The sequence below is a fragment of the Spea bombifrons genome, chromosome 6 (assembly GCF_027358695.1).
Source record: "Spea bombifrons isolate aSpeBom1 chromosome 6, aSpeBom1.2.pri, whole genome shotgun sequence".
Classification (NCBI taxonomy): domain Eukaryota; kingdom Metazoa; phylum Chordata; class Amphibia; order Anura; family Pelobatidae; genus Spea; species Spea bombifrons.
This window is the reverse complement of record NC_071092.1, coordinates 47632814-47652148: the sequence shown is the minus strand read 5'-3', so window position 1 is coordinate 47652148 and position 19335 is coordinate 47632814. Positions and strand designations below refer to the sequence as shown.

The window sequence follows — 19335 nt, the reverse complement described above, 5'->3', positions numbered from 1 at the left end:
CAAAAACCCTGAGAGTTGACAACTCAGATCCCTCTTTCTATACCATTTTACATACTATGACATCACTAGACTTTGTCATGCCTGAAATTACATAATAACAATAAATCCACATAATAATAATAATATAGTAATAATAATGATAATAAATATAATAATAATAGTAATAATAAATATAATAATAATAGTAATAATAAATATAATATTTTACGGCCGCTCCTATCAAAAAATTATTACGCTGAATTTATTTGTCTTTACAGGGAATGTTTCCAACGTCACAAATCAAATTATTTTTTAACATAAGCCAAATGTTTTTTTGGGGGTATAAATCTTCTCTTTAATAAATATTGTGTATATATATACATTCTTTATGTTACAAGGTATTTTACCGTCTCGTTATTTTTTTCGGGGAAAATTCTGTGTGAAGTTGAGATTTTTGTATTAATTATTTGGATTCATTAAAAGAAAAAAAAAAGTAGGTAAAAAGAGCAAAATGGAAAATAATTTTTCGGAATGCCTGCGGGTTTCAGTCTCTCATGTATCTCACATTAAAGATCCGGACGACGGCTGCGGGGGATCGGCGGCCGGCGGGAAGCCTCGGGATTAATCAGAGTCGCTGCGTGAATCCCGCAGAAAGCGCTCTCTTTCTCGGCCTCAGCAGGCGGCAGCGAGAATCCTGACATGAAAGAATCTCCGCCAGCGCCTGTCATCTCTGCGGCATTCCCCCCGAAGAAAGCCCCTACCCTGTCTCAAATACACCAGCCTCGGCTCCTCTCCATTGTACAGCGCTGCGGAATATGATGGCGCTATATGAAACAATAATAATAAGGGACAGGGGTGGGGGAGGGTCGGCACCTTCTGGCCCTAGGGCAAGTAAAGCCCCAACTCCAAAGGGGCACAAGGGAGGAAAGAGGGGCACAGAGGAGGACAGAAGGGCACAGGGAGATGAAAGAGGGGAATCAATAGAGGGAAGAAGGGCACAAAGGGGCACAGGGAGGAAAGAGGGGCACAGGGAGAGGAAACAGGGCATCATTGGAGGGAAGAGGGGCACAGGGGATTTGGAGCCCACCAAAGGACTGTCCTCTTTACAGATTACAGTCTCTGAATTCAGAGCAGTTTTGAGGACACTATTTCCCTAATTTTAGGCATTTTGCCCAGAATTAGATGCCATTAAATATTTTGTCACATTGCTTGGACTGGAACATTTTATATCGAATAACAAGGTCAGCCAAGATGGGGGCTTCATGGGAATATTACACAGTACGGGGGTCTCAGGACGTCACATATAACTGTGCCTCATGGATTGGGATCTACCCCATCCCCAAAGGGGTTAAATATCTCTGGAATCGTCGGGTTATTGAGTGGATGACTTTGCTGGGGACAGGAAAATCCCATTGTGTTTAATTTATATATATATATACTGCTGTTTGTATACACATTATCGGGGCTTTTAGGGCCGTAGAACCCTGCGATCCCCTCATACCCAGCAAACATTCTGACCTCCTAGAAAAGAGGGGCAACAGGAGGGAGAGAGGGGGCACGGGAGGTGCACAGACATGTGGGGACCAAAGAGGGACTGTGTTTCTTAATCAGGGATACTTGGGAGGTATTTATAAGCATATCACAGCTCATTTAATTCGTTGGTTTCCAGCGGGGGCCACAACTGCCAACTCTCACTGATTAGCTAAAATGTATCCAAAACGTCTGATTTCTCCGGCGCGTTCCAGTAAGGGGTTAAATCTTGAGTTCTTGTTTTAACAAAAGAGCCCTTTGCGTGATAGCGAGCGCTGGCAGCGATACCCGAACTCAGCCTGGAATCTCTCCAACCCCGGCAACATCTGCAGTCAGGTCAGGAATCCTGAGATAGACTTTCAGTGACTGACTCGGCAATAACCGGTTAATTACACCCAAAACATAGAAACCCACAACCTGCCAGCAGATCGGCCCCATCCGGCCCCCGTCTAGTCGCCCATTTCTCCTGCTGTAAAGACTCAAACCTTAATCAGTCGTTGGTCTCGTCTTAGATTCAGGAGCCGTATGTCTATCCCATGCATGTTTAATCCCCTCACTGTATTACCCCTCTACCACTTCTGCTGGGAGGCTGCTCCACTTATCTTACCCTCTCAATGTATCTGAGCCCCTTAGTTTTAGACAATAACCTAATATTTATTCTTCCTTGAGCATAGCTCCCAGCACTGTACATTTGGAGTGACTTTCCCGGCTCAAACACCACACTGAGCTGATGCTTTATGGCGATGCTAATGAAGTCCCTTCCTCCATAGACTTTCATTAGTCAGAGAGTCCGGCTGGGTGATTAAGACTGAGTCATTCTATTGTTCCCCACAGGCAGTATGATAAGGAGTCGCGGTGTTTAGTAGATCGAGGGGCAGATAACAGAGCGAGAATCATACAAACGGCTGATATGCAGCTGCCTGAAAACTTTATATTATGGGGCAAAAAACTACAAACTGGGGTAAAAAGAAACAGCGCAATATTTTTAAAGCATCTTTATTTTGACCCCGGTAACAGCTGTGAATTGTAAGTGAATAACGAGTCACTAAAAATCTGTTCCTTAATAACGTTAAGAAGTTGAGAGTCTCTGCGGATCCTGCCGCCTGTTTCTACATTCAGCGTCGGGTGACATTGTTGTTGCGTGAGTTTGAGACATGATCTCACTGCCGTTTTCCAGAGTCCTGAAGAAACATCCATCACTCACGTCCTTTTAAATCTTAAATCAACCTTCAACGAAAAGAATCCCAAGGAAAGCCGGACCATAAAAAAGGAAATTTAAAATGAGCTACCTGTCTACCTGTGCTAAAGCAGGCCGCTTGAAAAAAACTGGGCCAGGGAAGAAAAAACACACAAAAAGTATACATTGTGCTTTAATGAAATCCATATTGCGTATTTTCACAAAGTGCAGAAATTTTCAAATCTGATCCCAAAGGTCCGCCTCCCAAGGAGTCCAATATATGGTACTGATCAGGTGCAAAAGTGTTGTATAGGGCTCTGCGCATGCGCAGACTACCTCTCAAACCAGACGCAAGACTCAGCACAGCAACAACACCCAGGGTAGCTACACCCTGCCAGGTCTCTCACAGACAGAAATGTGAAGGCAGACAGGGGTTTCCAGATGTTCTATCAGACCTTTTTTCAAGAAGGACAAAGAAACGGGAAATGTCGAGGGCCGTAGGCGCAGTGATGGGCCAAGGAAATTTAGTGCAGCAGATGGTAGACACATCATGCTTACATGCCCATGGCAATCAGAAGATGTCCAGCAGTGCCACCAGCTCAGCATTGTTTGGGGCTTCATTTCTGCAAATAGAGTTGGGGATTTTCTCAGAATTAATGGCCTATGGCCTCTTCAATGCTGAGAAGTTCAGGGAGATACTCATTACTCATCCATCATGCGATAGGAGGGATAGTAGGACATTTATTCAACTGCTGCCAGCATTTCAAGGCATGACAAGAACAAGAGGGACTTCTATAATTTGTCCAGTACTGATATGATCACTGATATTACCGATTTCTATTAGGACTGACCCTTGTGAGCAGGGACACTCGGCAGGTAAGGCTCAGCGGCAGAGATAGGGGTTGCTCTGCCCCCAGTGGCCGCGCGGCGGTACTGCAGCCAGGGGAGGCGCAGGGAGCGAGCAAGTCACGTGACCCAGAGGCTGCGGCAGCCTGTGCTATAAATCCGTACCGAGAGAGTCCGCTCACCGAGTCCGCACCGGAGTCATCATGGCGGGGGCGATCATAGAAAACATGAGCACCAAGAAGCTGTGCATGGTGGGGGTCACCCTGCTGATCTTCCAGGTGCTGGCATTCCTGGTCGGGGGGCTGATCGGTGAGTGAAACTTTCGCTCTTACCCCTCCCCCCTCCCCGTTTACCCCCAGAATGCATCCCAAAGCAGGGGGCAATCTTCAGTGGGCTGGGGGGTAAAAGTTAGAGGGTATTCTGCACCCCCCCCCATAACCTCTGGTTTGTATTAACCCTTCACTGCTTGCCCCCCCCCTTAATTCTGCCCCAATCCAGGAGGGTAATAGAGATTCCCCAAGCTGCGCATGGCCTCCTTTTGTATCTATTTGTGGGTAGAAAGTAAATTTGTTACAAGTGATCTGTTTGCAAAAGTTATGAAATCAGTATATTCTAGTATTCTATAGAGAAAAGTGCAAATCGGGGGGTGAAAACTTTTAAAATGTATGCTTTTTACCTCTAAATAATCCCGAATAATTTAGTTTTTGGGTAGAGAACATGGAGTGAAAAAAAAGTGGCAAGTGGTGCATTCAGCTGGCTACTGCCCGTACCTTTTAAATCGGGGGGACGCTCCTGCGCATGTGTGCGCCATTCGCTCTGCACTTCAATGAACAAGGAAATTAGTCTGGTTTTGTACAAGAGATAATGGGGGGGGGGGGGTCTGGTGACCTCACATCTGGGGTCAGATCCTAAAATATACATTTCAAGATGTGCCTTAAAACAGGACATTTTCAGTAATTCTGGTTTTCATCCTCCAGCGTCCTCCTCCTTTTTTTTTCTTTTTCTTTTAACCCTTCCTTCTCCTTTATGCTAAAAGTCTTTGGAGATCCTGCATTTCGGTTCCTTTGTTTACTTCTTTTTTTTATTATTCCCCAAATTCTTTGGTGAATCCGACCCCCCCCCCGCCGTGTGACGAGAGAATTTGGTCGTCAGCGGTTTTATTTCGAGGACAATAGTGATTGTTGCTGCGTTTAGCGCTTTGGGTTTATTCGGCAGAATTTTCGTGTTCAGATAATAAAATTGATTTAACGAAATCTTGTAACATGGGAGTGAAATGAAATTCCCCCCCCCTTTTTTTTTTAATAGATTTCAGGCAGAATTTACTTAATTTTTCGTTTTTATTATTTTTTGCTTCCAGCTCTAATCCTGTTGTTGTGTTTAAAGATTTCATAGTACTAGGTATACTTTGTGTTGTCTGCGCATGTGCTGTGTGTGTATGTATGTATGTCTGCGCGTGTGCTATGTGTTTTAGCTTCCAGTGTGGTTCCCAAAGAGTTAACCTGCGACGGTGTAAGTTTTTGTCCCGTTTCATTGTGTTTCTGTGATGGTTATTAAAGGACACTGCAGGCCGTGTGAACCTCGTATCGTTCCCGAGGAATTTACTTGCCCTCCGTTACCCCACAGAAGGGGATTAACCGGCGCTAGAGGCCAAGGGGACGTGGACTCCAACTCCCATCAATGAGTGACTGCTGGGGTTAGTTTCCAAAGCAGGAGCTGCTAAGAATTCACTTATAAATCGAGATTAATGTTTTGCCGTTAACGCAGACTATAGGGCCCCCCCCCATATCACTAAGCTAATTCCTAATATGTAAGAGGTATGGAATGGGTTAATATATCATGGACGGTTCTCACCGTTATGCAGGTTACATTTCCTAATCGGCCCATAACTGAGTTCAAAGTAAGCGCTCCAGCTGTGCGCAGTGATGCAGGCGGTCGCTGGCTGAGTGTCATGGGAGTTGTAGTGCACAGCAGCTGGATCGTGTTTGGTGCATGAGAGCCGTGTTCTGGATCAGTGCTTGTGAAATCCGTGCAAATGAGTGTCTCTCGTGTACCGTAGTCCGTAAAATAAACACTGCCGGGCCGGCAGACGGGGCCGATTTCTTTCTTTCTTTTTTCTTCCTCCTTTTTTTTTTTTTTTTTTTTTTTTTTTTTTTAAATGTCAGGGTGACATTTTGGACGCTCCATAACAAAAAGTGCACACGGGTAAACCTTAATATTTTATGAAGCAGTCACGGAAAAAATATTCAAATTTTACTATAAGATTTTAAACATTATTATGGCATATAAGGTGTTTTTTTTTTTTCTTTCTTCTTCTTGGTGCTGTCCCTTTAATTCCGTGTAGGACAAGCGGGCTCTGAGCAGCAGCGCCGGTGACTCAGGGCACAGGACTAATGCCCTTGGTATGTTTAGTGGGTTAACCCTTTGTGCGTGTCGGCTCTGAGTGGCCGGGTCTGTCTCGCCCTCCATGCGGTTTCTGTTTGACGACGAGCTGTAAATAAACAGAGCTTTAATCTGCCGGAATATTATAACAGGGGGGCCCCGGGACGGCTAGATAAAGGGCTGGTGTTTAAAATATTGGTTTTCATAGAAAAAGAATGTCGGGCGTCCTCATCCAGTCGTACAATCTGCCACTCTGTGTCTTTAAAGGGTTAATAGAAAAACCCAGTTGTCTCGATCCACTCGCTTTCATATAATATGTGATGATGTCATAACTTCATATGGCTTTAATCTTGCAGAGAAAGGTATACAATGTATCTCTTGAGGTGCTGATTGGATACTCGGTGCTGGTTGCTCTAGGCAGGGTTATCGGGCTTACCCCAGGAGACCCCATGCCCGTTCGTACCCGCACCCATGTCTCTGTCATCGGTAGTGGCGCAGTACAGGGGCGGGGCTGGGGGTCTGCATCGGTTCTGCCACCTTTGCTGTGTGTGCTTCACCTGGTGCCGGCTTCCTGGACATGATGTCAGGTGCTGGGATATGACATCATCGTTTCCCCTCAGACCTTTAGCTGGTGATGTAGCCCACGGGACGGCTAATGTCGGTTCCCTAGTTGAGCCCGAAGGCAGCTGCACCTCTTGCCCCCCCCCCCATCTGTAGCGCCGTCGCCCGCAGGTAGGCTGTTGAAGGTGGAGACTTCTGAAAAGGCCGGTTCCGTTTTATACTCGATACTCCGTATCAGCCGCATCCCGCCAAAAATTCCCCCTATTCCTCATTCCGTTCTGTCGGCTGCAGCCCTCTCAAAATTATCATCAAGGGGGTATTCTACTTCACACAGCACCAGACACCAGGGCAGGTGCTGAGGGTGATGGGTGTCTGCTGACAAGTTCTGTACAGCAGATGTCTACTTTGTATTACTGTATTTATCCCAATTACCGAGACCTAATTATTTTACTCTGCATTATATATATAATGTATGTCTTTTTTTTTTATGGGAATGCATAATTGTCATGTGACAAGGAAGCAGCCACTGATTGGCTGTTGCCATTCACCTCATAAGAGAATAAAATGATGGCTCTTTGAAGGTTTATTTGCTTAATGGTAGAGCGTATAATCCGTGTGTCCGAGGAGCGCGCAGGCACACGTCTGACTCGCGCAGCACGCTAGAGATGTCTACGATTTTTTTCATTTATATCTTTGAATGAACTTAACTTTAATGAACTCCATATGGCAACCTATACTGTGTTTTCCATTTTGTGCCGAGGTAGGGTAAGATGGGGGACACTATTTTCATCCTGTGATCCAAACAGGAAGTGACCGTGAACCTAATAGGAAATGCAAGGTGTAATGGTGATTTGCTTCCCCCGGCTGCTACGAAGAGGGAATATTGGGGCCATAACCTCAGTTCCTATACTATTAACTCGCTTAAAATCCTGAAAGCGGATTAATATTAGATGTAAGTGATGAGTATATCAAGACTTATCTCCCCCCCCCTTTTTTTCTTTTTATATACAAATTATCGCACGCCACTTTTAAATAGCCCCGCATTATATACATTAAGGCGCTCCCTTTGCCTCTTTGTACTTTAAAGTTTCTATAACCCCTAATTCCCAAATAGCTGCTAAATATGGCGTCCCTCCCCTCTGTCCTGGGAACAGGGAATGGCATGTGGGGAGGGCGTGAAATTGCAGAGTTAATTACCCCGCAGACAGGTAGGGGGGCTATTGTGCGACCACAGAGACCCCATCCAGCTGAGGCATTGGGCTGTTCTCTGGAGACCAGGTTTTTGCCCCTTTATGGGGTCTCGGACCCTGGGCTCTGAGCAGCGGGGGTGGGAGGGGGGCAGTAATCGTGTAACAATACCCCGTGGTACTTTGAAGTGATTACAGATCCCTCCTGGAATGCTTTTAAGTGGAGAGAATGAGCTCCGGCCTCCCAGCGCTTCCTGCGCCTCGCGTGTCGTAACTCGTCTCCCCCTCACCCAAAATACTATTACCCCCTTCCGGGGTACATGAGCCAGAGGCACGTTAACTCTTTCTGGAGCAGTAACGACATCTTTTATTATTGATCGCTTTTAAGTCCGTCTGTGTTCTTTGTACAGCGCCGCAGACTCTGTTGGAACTCTTAGAATACGTACCACGGCTGCTGTCTCGCCTGCCGACTGTAACTCTTTAAAAGAAAAGGTAGTTATTGGAATCGTCTCCGGACGTCGCTGGCGGCCAAACTCTGGGCAGATATAAAAACAAACAAAAAAAACCCTTGTTAATGTGTATATTGGGTGCTGCTTGAAAGTGGTTGCTGTAGCAGCGCAAAAATCTTCTTGGGCATTTCTACTGCTATGTGTATGTTGCTGAGGCTTATTACTTGCCGTTTTTTTTTGTTGTTGTTGACAGCGTAGTCTCTTCCGCGGATGCCCAAAATGCCCCTTGTGTGAATGATTGCATGTAGGTGGGTTAACTCCTCTTAATCAGTCGTTGGTCTCGTCTTAGATTCAGGAGCCGTATGTCTATCCCATGCATGTTTAATACCCTCGCTGTATTGCCCTCTACCGCTTGTGCTGGGAGGCCGTTCCGCTTATCTACTACCCTCTCAGTAAAGTAAAACTTCCTTCCATTCCATCTCGGCCTCTGCTTTACAATAGGTTCCCTTTAGCTGGTTTGTGCCCCGCTGCTGCTCGGTGTAGTGAAGCGTAGCTGCATTGTATGTGTGCGCAGGGACTGGATCCTCGCACGAGGGGGTAATTGGGGGGATAGACAGACAGGAATGTGCGACGCTCGCGCAGGGTGAGGGCGCTGCGATTCCGCCTCTAATTGGGTAATTGACGTTGAAAGGACTGCTTTTGCTGCAGGACCCGGGGTTACTCTCCAATTAAACGCACCCCACGCCTTCTGACTTCGGGTTCAAAAATGGATCTCATCTGCGGGTGACTGACGCTGGATTTATAAAATACAGAATTTTAATAATTCTACACTAATTTCATGTTTATTATATATTACAAAAAAAAGCCAATGAAGCCTCAAATAAATACTGATGTTTATCGTTCCAAATACCTGTTGTTTTCTAATATAAAAATATTAAGCTAATGGAGGTATAAATCTTTTATTATATGTACAATAGTTTGGGGTCACGCAGCTGTTTTCATGCAAAACAATGAAATTTCTGGCTGTAACATAATTACAAAAGAGTTTTCTAACCATCAATTATCCTTTTAAACGTAAACTTGGATCAGCGAACACAACGTGCCATTGGAACACAGAAGTGATGGGAGTGATAAAGGGCCATTGGAACACAGGAGTGATGGGAGTGATAAAGGGCCATTGGGACACAGGAGTGATGGGAGTGATAAAGGGCCATTGGAACCCAGGAGTGATGGGAGTGATAAAGGGCCATTGGAACCCAGGAGTGATGGGAGTGATAAAGGGCCATTGGAACCCAGGAGTGATGGGAGTGATAAAGGGCCATTGGAACACAGGAGTGATGGGAGTGATAAATGGCCATTGGAACACAGGAGTGATGGGAGTGATAAAGGGCCATTGGAACACAGGAGTGATGGGAGTGATAAAGGGCCATTGGAACACAGGAGTGATGGGAGTGATAAAGGGCCATTGGGACACAGGAGTGATGGGAGTGATAAATGGCCATTGGAACACAGGAGTGATGGGAGTGATAAAGGGCCTCTGTGCGTCGGAAGAGATTCCATTAAAAATCAGCAGTTTCCAGCTACAATAGTCATTTCCAACATTAACTCCGTCTGTGCTGGATTTCTGATCCATTTCATGTTATTTTTGGGTGACCCCAAACTGTTAAAGTGTGTGATTATATAATTTTAAAAAGAGCTGTTTTTTGCGTATTCTGTTCAGTGCAGATGTTTATAGATGTAAAGTTATGAGACTATTTGGCTCGGATGTACCTGTCGAAAGACCTTTTGCGGCACACCCCACGTAAATGCCCCACCCTGGGGTATTAGTCACATGTTATGATTTTTTTGTTTATGGGCAGAAAAAAAAAAAAATTGAAAATGTTCACTTTTGTTATGCGGTTGCATTAGTGTTTAAGTGGCCCCAGTGATGTCATATGCGGGTAACTCTGGGGCGTGGGGGTACTTTTTTTTTTTTTAATAAATGGAGGCTTCAGTCGCGTTGAAGCTGATGGACGGCTTTTTAGAGAGAAAAGGGTCGTTAAAAACCCAAAAAGTTATTATTTCAACGTAGTTTTGCTGAAATGAGGTCAGCTCCTTAGTGTCTGTTTGCTAATGGAAGAGCCGGCAGAAGGGCTGTCGGGCTGTGCAAGCTTTTGGGACCTCGGGGGTCTCTTAAGATGAAACGTCTTCAATCTTTGATGTTCGTGTGTTGCCTCCTTTATGCATTATTTACCATTTAATTTTCTTTGAACTGCGATGGCTGAGGGGTCCCTTTAAATTTGTTTGCCCCCCTCCTTTCCCCGCCGCCAGTCAGTTATGGAAACCGACTAGGACGATGAGGGGAGCTGCAGCTTCTCCCTAGGGATTATTATATTATATATAATTTTTTTTTTTTTATTTTTTTTTCTTAACACAATAGTTGGTAAAATGGGCTTTCAACGTTTCTTTTTTTTTTTTTTTTTTCTTTTCAGCACCGAAACCCACGACGTCTGTCCGCTTCCTGGCCGCGAAATGTATCGACATCCGGAAAGGTCACCACGGCTCCAACAAGTGGCTGATGCCGTGGGGGAAAGACAAGTGCGAAAAGGTCCAGTCCCTCGACGAAGCCATGAGCCGGCTCATCGAGGCCAACGACATCGTGTTCTCCGTCCACATCCCGTTCAGCGGCTACGAGATGAGCTCCTGGTTCCAGTTCATGCTGATTATCCTGGAGCTGAACGTCGTCTTCAAATTCAGAAACGCCATCGGTAATTTATCTGAAATCCGTCTCAGATCCCGGTGTCCGAGATAATTTAGAGCAATCCCGCACTAAATAGCCTCTATGCCAGATGTTCACTTCCTATGATCCCTTGCTGCTGACTGCAGTGGAATCCCATTGGTCAGCCCGAGCAGGAAGTTGGTAGCCACTTCCTGTTCTCTCCCCGCGTTGTTAGGGAACCGCACGTGAGCCTCTAGCGCTAGAGATTATCGCAAATATCTCCGGTTGAGGGGGTGCAAATTAAACCAAGTGATGGAAAGCAAGATGGCGGCTCCCACAGAAAATAAGGGGTTTAACTTATTGCGCTTAATGGGGGGGGGGGACATGATTAATCGGTTCCTCAAGAGGGATAAGAGGGTATTAAAAATACATTATCGAACGCTTTCTGCAGACTGTTTTGGGGCTCCTGCATATCAGCCGTTTGTATGATTCTCGCTCTGTTATCTGACCCCCGATCTACTAAACACCCCGACTCCTTATCATACTGCCTGTGGGAAACGATAGAATGGCTCAGTCTTAATCACTCAGCTGTACTCGTTGACTAATGAAAGTCTATGGAGGAAGGGACTTCATTGGCATCGCCATAAAGCATCAGCTTGTGGTGTTTGAGCCGGGAAAATCACCCAAAATATCACATGACTGACAGCAACGGCGGCTCCAGGTCTGCAGATAAAGGGAGTTTATTGGAACAAAATGAGATAAAACCAGACATTACTGGTTACAGCGCTGGGGGGGGGGGGTTATGTTACTGTTCACTGTGGGGTTCTGTAAAATGAATGACAATTTTGCATCGAAAGACCCTTTTTATCACTTATGTCAGAGCTGTGTAAATGCATATAATTGGCATTTTAAGTAATTCCAAGTATTAATAATAAACGGGTTAGATTGGGCTCCGGAGCCTGAAATTCCCAGTCCGCAGCGTGGCTTCTAACTTTTATATACAGTTGTAACGTTCTATATAACACTCGTCACATCGTGTCATTCCGCCAGCTTACGCTTTCCTGTGATGTCTGTAAATAGTCCAGACATTCGTCGGCCGAGGCTTAGGGAGTTGGATTCTTTCCAGCAGACACACGAATCCGGCCGCCAACGGGGAATTTTTAGAAGACAAGCGTTTTAATGTTTTAGAGTAAGGGCAGTGGGTGCGTGAATAAGAGTTCAGCGGAGGTGGTCTGGAAAAAAAAAAATATGGCCAAATTGCTGTTTTTGGTAGGAAATGCACCATTTTTAGGCAGGTGGTTCGTAGGCGGATTTCCTTAAGAGCCGCAGTCTGCTTATTTTATTTCTTCTGAGTCGTTGGTCTCGTTCAGGAGCCGTGGGCCGAGCCCATGCGTGCCTATGTTCCCCCTCTCTGACCGCTAACGTTCCCGTTGCAATAAATAGTCGCAAACGATGCATGGGAATTTGCAAAACGGGGCCCTTGAGGAGGACCACCCTTATAGGACAGGACTTGGGGCAGATCCTGCAGGACCCTCTTAGCATTATGCCTTTACTAGACGGTTCTTTGCCTGCTGGAGACCCTCAAAGTATCCGGTGACTGTAACAATCTATCCAGCGGAGTTCTAGAACACCGGAATTTCCATGTTCTTGATCGTTCTACCGCTTGCCTTTCAGAGGAAAACGCGATGGTCACGCTGGACGTGGCGATGGCCTACCGCGACGACCCCAACGATCCTTGGACGGAAATGGCGCGGTCCGTGGAGCAGCGGAAGCTGAAGTGTATCCTGCCGGTGCCCAAGGTTGGTTCCGAAAATGAAGATTAAAGGTCGCTTATTAAAGTTGCAAGCTGTTGTTTAAATGGAACCCCCCCCCCCCCGAATTCTTCACTTCGCCGTCACTCACGATCGGTTTCTTGTCTCCGTATTTTCTCTCCTCTCAGACTCACGAGAACGAGGGCCGTAATTACGACTGCGATACCCTTCCGCTCCTGGAGCTCGGGAGCATAGCCCATAAATTCTACCTGCTTAACATCCGGCTGCCGGTCAACGAACGGAAGAAAATCAACATCGGAATTGGTGAAATTCAGGATCTGCATATTGTGGTGAGAATTTTTGTGTTTTGAGCGGGGTGGGGGTTTGTAGCAGTGGCCCGGTGACCATTAAAATTTAAATATATATATATATATAATATACTGCGTCACCTAATTGCAGGGGACGCAGCTTTTCTGACGAAACTTGGCCTGTCACTTGCGTATTATAAGCGCAGGAGGCTGGAGGCCAAACTCCCTTTAACAAAACCTGAATAAATGCTCGACATTCTCTGAGATTAAATGTGACTATTTTTTTTTAATTGCTGAAAAAAGTGTTATTTACTTATTTATTTTTTTCCTCCTCGCAGAGTATATTCCAGAATGGGGGCTTCACAAAAGTCTGGTTTGCTATGAAGACCTTCCTCACGCCCAGCATCATCATCATCATGATTTGGTACTGGAGGAGGATCACCATGATGACGCGGTCACCGGTTCTCTTGGAAAAGTAGGGTTTTTTTATTTTATATATTTTTTTGTTGTCTGCTTTTGAAATCCTGATTATAAAGAAGACATCCAAGCAGCCGCTGGCTTCACGGGAGCATTAAAGTCTTTGCTTTAAAAAACAAAAATAACCCAAACTGCTCTGTTTTGCCCCCAGAGTGATTTTCGCTCTGGGCTTTTCCATGACCTTCATCAATATCCCCGTCGAGTGGTTCTCCATCGGCTTTGACTGGACCTGGATGCTGCTGTTTGGTGATATCCGGCAGGGGATCTTCTACTCGATGCTGCTGTCCTTCTGGATCATCTTCTGCGGAGAGCACATGATGGTGGGGTTTAAAGGCTCTGTAGCCGTGTATATAAATGTGTATATATCTCTTAGATTTAGAAACATGGTGTATAACGTAGAAGTCGTTCCCAGCAGCCCAGGGTTGGTTGGTCCACGAGATCCTTTGGCTCCCCGCAGGTTACCTTGCTGGACTTCACGCGCTTCTCAAAGTCTTGCTGTCTTTTAAAAGCCCCGTCATTTAAATGACCCCGTTACTTATAACTCGACGTCTTCTTTCCACCAAGTCCTCCTAGAACATTTTATTTCACGCCAAAGCATTTGAAGGCAGCTAAAGCCCCCCGAGCCCGTCTCGTCTGTCCCCTTCTTTATCTATTTGTGAGACTGAGCTGACGGTGGTCTTTGTGCTGTGCGTCTGTAGGATCAAAGCGACCGGAATCGGATCTCCGTTTACTGGAAGCAGGTCGGCCCCATTGCCTTTGGATCCTGCTGTCTCTTTATATTTGACATGTGTGAGCGGTGAGTGCCTTACTCTAAAACATACGTGTTTGTGAATACTGGGGGGTGGGCAAACATCTTGGGCACCTTGGAAAAAAAGAAATGTCGGTGCGCTAAGCTAGTCACAGGCTCAAATAATACAAATGTATAATACGAGGCCTACCAAACAGGTGTAAGCATGCTGCAAGAAACAGTGTATTGGCTGTACAATGTATACAAAAAACAAAAACTGTCTGCGCTTCTTACCCTAATAAAGTTGGCAACAAATATATAAACATAATATAAATGAGAGGTTTTGGTTATATGAATTGGCCAAAGCATAATTAAGCTCACCCGCCACGTCAAGGCACACTCTCAATAGGGTGAGAACCTACTCTCACCTCCTACATAGTGGGCACACAAAGCAGTTTATACTGCTACCAAAACCTTATTAATGTGTTGGGGGAGGTGCAATTAAACCTCCTCCCTATTAACCCCTGGACAGCAAGCTGCAACCAGACTGATGAGGAGCCAACAACCTCAAATATGTGCAAACAGGGAAAAAAAGAAATGTCGGTGCGCTAAGCTAGTCACAGGCTCAAATAATACAAATGTATAATACGAGGCCTACCAAACAGGTGTAAGCATGCTGCAAGAAACAGTGTATTGGCTGTACAATGTATACAAAAAACAAAAACTGTCTGCGCTTCTTACCCTAATAAAGTTGGCAACAAATATATAAACATAATAATTGGCTCCTCATCAGTCTGGTTGCAGCTTGCTGTCCAGGGGTTAATAGGGAGGAGGTTTAATTGCACCTCCCCCAACACATTAATAAGGTTTTGGTAGCAGTATAAACTGCTTTGTGTGCCCACTATGTAGGAGGTGAGAGTAGGTTCTCACCCTATTGAGAGTGTGCCTTGACGTGGCGGGTGAGCTTAATTATGCTTTGGCCAATTCATATAACCAAAACCTCTCATTTATATTATGTTTATATATTTGTTGCCAACTTTATTAGGGTAAGAAGCGCAGACAGTTTTTGTTTTTTGTATACATTGTACAGCCAATACACTGTTTCTTGCAGCATGCTTACACCTGTTTGGTAGGCCTCGTATTATACATTTGTATTATTTGAGCCTGTGACTAGCTTAGCGCACCGACATTTCTTTTTTTCCCTGTTTGCACATATTTGAGGTTGTTGGCTCCTCATCAGTCTGGTTGCAGCTTGCTGTCCAGGGGTTAATAGGGAGGAGGTTTAATTGCACCTCCCCCAACACATTAATAAGGTTTTGGTAGCAGTATAAACTGCTTTGTGTGCCCACTATGTAGGAGGTGAGAGTAGGTTCTCACCCTATTGAGAGTGTGCCTTGACGTGGCGGGTGAGCTTAATTATGCTTTGGCCAATTCATATAACCAAAACCTCTCATTTATATTATGTTTATATATTTGTTGCCAACTTTATTAGGGTAAGAAGCGCAGACAGTTTTTGTTTTTTGTATATCTTGGGCACCTTGTCTGGGGACATCGGGCTGCCGGGACCCCCTTTGGAACGCGGGGGGGCAGAGGTGGTCTCGATTCGCCCTCCCAGTTACTTTACCTGTGTTTGCTTTTCCCAGGGGGGTGCAGCTGAAGAACCCGTTCTACAGCATTTGGGCGACAGATGTTGGTGCAGAACTGGCTGTATCCTTTATGTAGGACCCCAGAGTCCGGCGACGTAATCTTGCTTGGTGATTTTATGTTTTCTTTAAAAAAAAAAAAAAAAAAAAAAAATAGCTGGAAACTTTCCGAAAAAAGACATTTCCTTTTGGGTGGAACCTCTTTTTCCGTACCGTTGTCCCGTATCTCTGTGCACCAGTCACGTTGGAAAATGTATTATTTATAACAGAATTCACTTTTTAAAATTTTAGTCTTTTAATATACGGCAAACGGATCAGGTGGGTGATGGGATGTTGTGTTTTTGAGGATTAGGGCTTAAATAATATATATATATAATTTTATTTAATCCCTAATCATTAAGAGGTGTGTGTATATATATTACATATATAAATATATCTATCTCTATCGCACAGATAAATTGTGGTATGCCGAATGCCTTTCTGTGCCGGCGGTGGGGAGCACCATCACACCTATCAACTGCCCCCCCCCCGAGTCCTGTCTCTTCACACCAGCTGAGCAGAAGTGACGAGTTATTTTACTTAAACCCGTAGAAGTGTGATTAACGTCTTTAATATTTTATTTCTGGCTGACGGCCGGCATCTTTAACCCAGTTAGTGGAGGCAGTGAGCAAAAACTAATATGGTGCCTTACGTGGCCAACTCCGTGCCCACTGGCCACACGTTCAGTGTCCTGGACGCTGGTTTCGGACGATAGTCTGGACCTCCGACTCTTACTGGAATCCGACTCCTGTAAATATAACAGCCGTGTGCTGGGCTGGCAAACACTAATGGGAGTTGTAGTTCACCAGGCTTCTGTAAGATAGACAATAGAATTCCTTTAACCCTTCCAGTGTCTGTGGGGGGGGGTTGTCCTAAATTACCCTCCAGGGCCCCCCCCGTTTCATATTCCAGGACCGTTTCCAGATGTCTGGCTTCCCATCCGCACGCGGATCCTGCCCCTGGTTTTCTCGTTACCGTCTTGGTGCAGATGTTTTTTATTGTATTTTTTATTTGTTTTTTGAGGATAAAGATTGTAATTGTTCGTTCCTTAACGCCCGCGCCCAGATGGCGTTCATTATCGTGGCCGGGATCTGCGCCTGTCTCTATTTCTTGTTCCTCTGTTTCATGGTTTACCAGGTCTTCCGGAACATCGGCGGGAAGCAGACCAGTCTGCCGGCGATGAGTAAAGCGCGCAGGCTGCACTACCAGGTAGGTGATCTTCCTTCTGCTAAACTTTGCCAAAATATGGTTGATTTTTGCCTACTCTGAGATAAATGATATACGTAACCAGGGTGCAAAAAATCCCACCTGTTCAAGACATGCCACTTAATTAAAATATTACATGTATGAAGCTGCAGTAAATGGAGGATGGGGGGGGAAAGCTTCCATTTTCCTTATTTTTTTGTTTAAAAAGTAAATATATTTTTATTGCACTCGTATATACCACCACCTGCTGGTAGGAAGGGGTAATGCAGCGGTTTGAACACACCTTGGAAATATTTCAGAATCTGGAAGTAGGGTGTGTATTCTATACATAATATGGGCGTTTCTGCTGGGAGGCTGTTCCACTTGTCTACCACCATTCCTTAAAGTAAAACTTCCTTCCGTTCCATCTCAGTCTCTGACCCTCTAGTGTTAGATTCCGGACTCTTGTTTTAATTTCAAATAAAATTTCCCTCCTGCGCTTTATTAACCCCTTTATGTATGTAAATGTTTGTTTACTGCCCGGTAGTTAGTGGGTGTCTCTGTTATTATATAGAATATACAGATATATTATATTTCTTCCCACAGGGGCTGATATTTCGATTCAAGTTTTTGATGATTGTGACCTTGGCTTGCGCAGCTCTGACTGTCGTCTTTTTCATCACTACTCAGGTACGCGCAGGTCTTTCTTTTTAGGTGGGGTTTTTTTGTTTTTTTTTTAATTTATTTTTATTTTTTTTATTTTGTTTGCCCTGTCCAGTTGATCCTGCAGATAGGGCTTCAGCTTCCACGCTGTTTACAAACCCAAAACAATCTATTTGGGATATTAAATACACGTTTAAAAGCCCAGCAGGGATCCGGCCTTGGAGCGGCCACCCCTTTAGATCCTCGGATGGATCTGAAGCCCAGTGCAGTTGGGATTTAGCGGCGTGGATAGATTATAAATGTATTGGAGATATTTTGTCCCCGTCTGTAACTCCGCGCTGGGCTTCTGCCTCCGCAGGTCTCGGACGGGAACCTGAAATGGGGAGAATATTCCGTTGAACTGAACAGCGCCTTCTTCACCGGGGTCTACGGCATGTGGAACCTCTACGTCTTTGCCCTCATGTTCCTCTACGCGCCCTCGCACAAGCAGTATGGAGACGGCCAGGGAAACGGTGAGACTTTGCCCCGGGAGCTGACGCTCTTACTTCCTGCTCACGGGATGCGCGGCTTTTAGGTTTCAATGTACATGTGAGGCTTCCGACGGGGGGGTCTTTTAACGTAGATTCACAATAAAGCAGCGGCAACCGAACCTCGCTGTAAGCTTATCAAAAATATGATCCCTGCCCTGCGAGCAGGACTCTGTGCATGGAACCGCCACTCGGTGTAGCTGTAGGTAGATCAGATTGTCGGCATTCGCAAACAACCGTCTGATTCCTGCCCTTGTGTTGGTCTCGTCTTAGATTCAGGAGCCGTATGTCTATCCCATGCATGTTTAATACCCTCACTGTATTACCCTCTACCACTTCTGCCGAGAGGCTGTTCCACTTATCGACCACCCTCTGTTATAATAATTGCATTTGGATCTACATTGCAGAGTGTTCTGTTCTGGCACCTGGAACATATGTGGCGGGTGCACCTCTGGTCATTAAACCCGCCACCTCTTGGTTCTGCGCTGCGCATGCGTTCCTTCTGACGGTTTCTTCCCCTTTCAGGTAGTACAGGCATGGGCAGCGCAGAGGAGATTCAGCTGACGACCACGATTACCAGCCTAGACGGACCAACGGAGGTTTACAGACTCGCCGGCAAGGAGTCCCAGGAGTAAATCCCGTCAGGGGGGTGGGGGGGGGGCGCGATGTAGACATATTTAGTTTATCTATAAATCTCTCCGAAATGTTACGAGAAGACGGCAGTATTTATAGCGGAGTTACTCGGTTAGGACGGGCGTTGCGTCCGTCTGTAACAGGTTTTTTTTATACTTTATATGTAATTATAACTTTCGACGATGAGTTTTTATGCGTTTTCCGCACTAACGGTTATAATCTCCGTGTTTCTGCACAGCGGCTGATTTATTCCTGTAGGTTTTCTATTTGTTTAATGATGACTTTATTGGGAAACCATTAATCGCTGACCGTAAAATACACTCCTTTTTTGTGTTCGAAAGGCAATATCCAGCAAGCAATAAAACATTGAGGTGTTTTTGTTATTTTTTGTTTGCGTGTTTGATGAGAGTACGTTAAACCCAACGGGCCTTCGATCCGGTTTATTAGCCGGCGCTGTATCATAATATAACATAGAATGTGTGTATGAATCCGCGCGCTATGGAGGCCGATCAATGGACCTGACTGATTGGCCAATTACGTTCTTTTTTTTTTTTTTTTTTTTTTTTTTTTTAATAT

The 19335-nt window shown here is 45.2% G+C and overlaps 1 protein-coding gene across 1 annotated transcript; it reads left to right on the top strand.

Annotated features, from left to right (window-relative positions):
- Positions 1–3647: 3647 nt before the first annotated feature.
- WLS (Wnt ligand secretion mediator) lies at positions 3648–19142 on the top strand. The gene is made up of 12 exons (XM_053469752.1): positions 3648–3841; positions 10580–10855; positions 12481–12605; positions 12746–12907; positions 13204–13340; positions 13494–13662; positions 14041–14138; positions 15713–15776; positions 16817–16960; positions 17543–17626; positions 17958–18111; positions 18652–19142. Exons 1-12 carry the CDS (start codon positions 3736–3738, stop codon positions 18759–18761), a joined length of 1629 nt encoding a protein of 542 aa, XP_053325727.1. The 5' UTR covers positions 3648–3735; the 3' UTR covers positions 18762–19142.
- Positions 19143–19335: the final 193 nt, after the last annotated feature.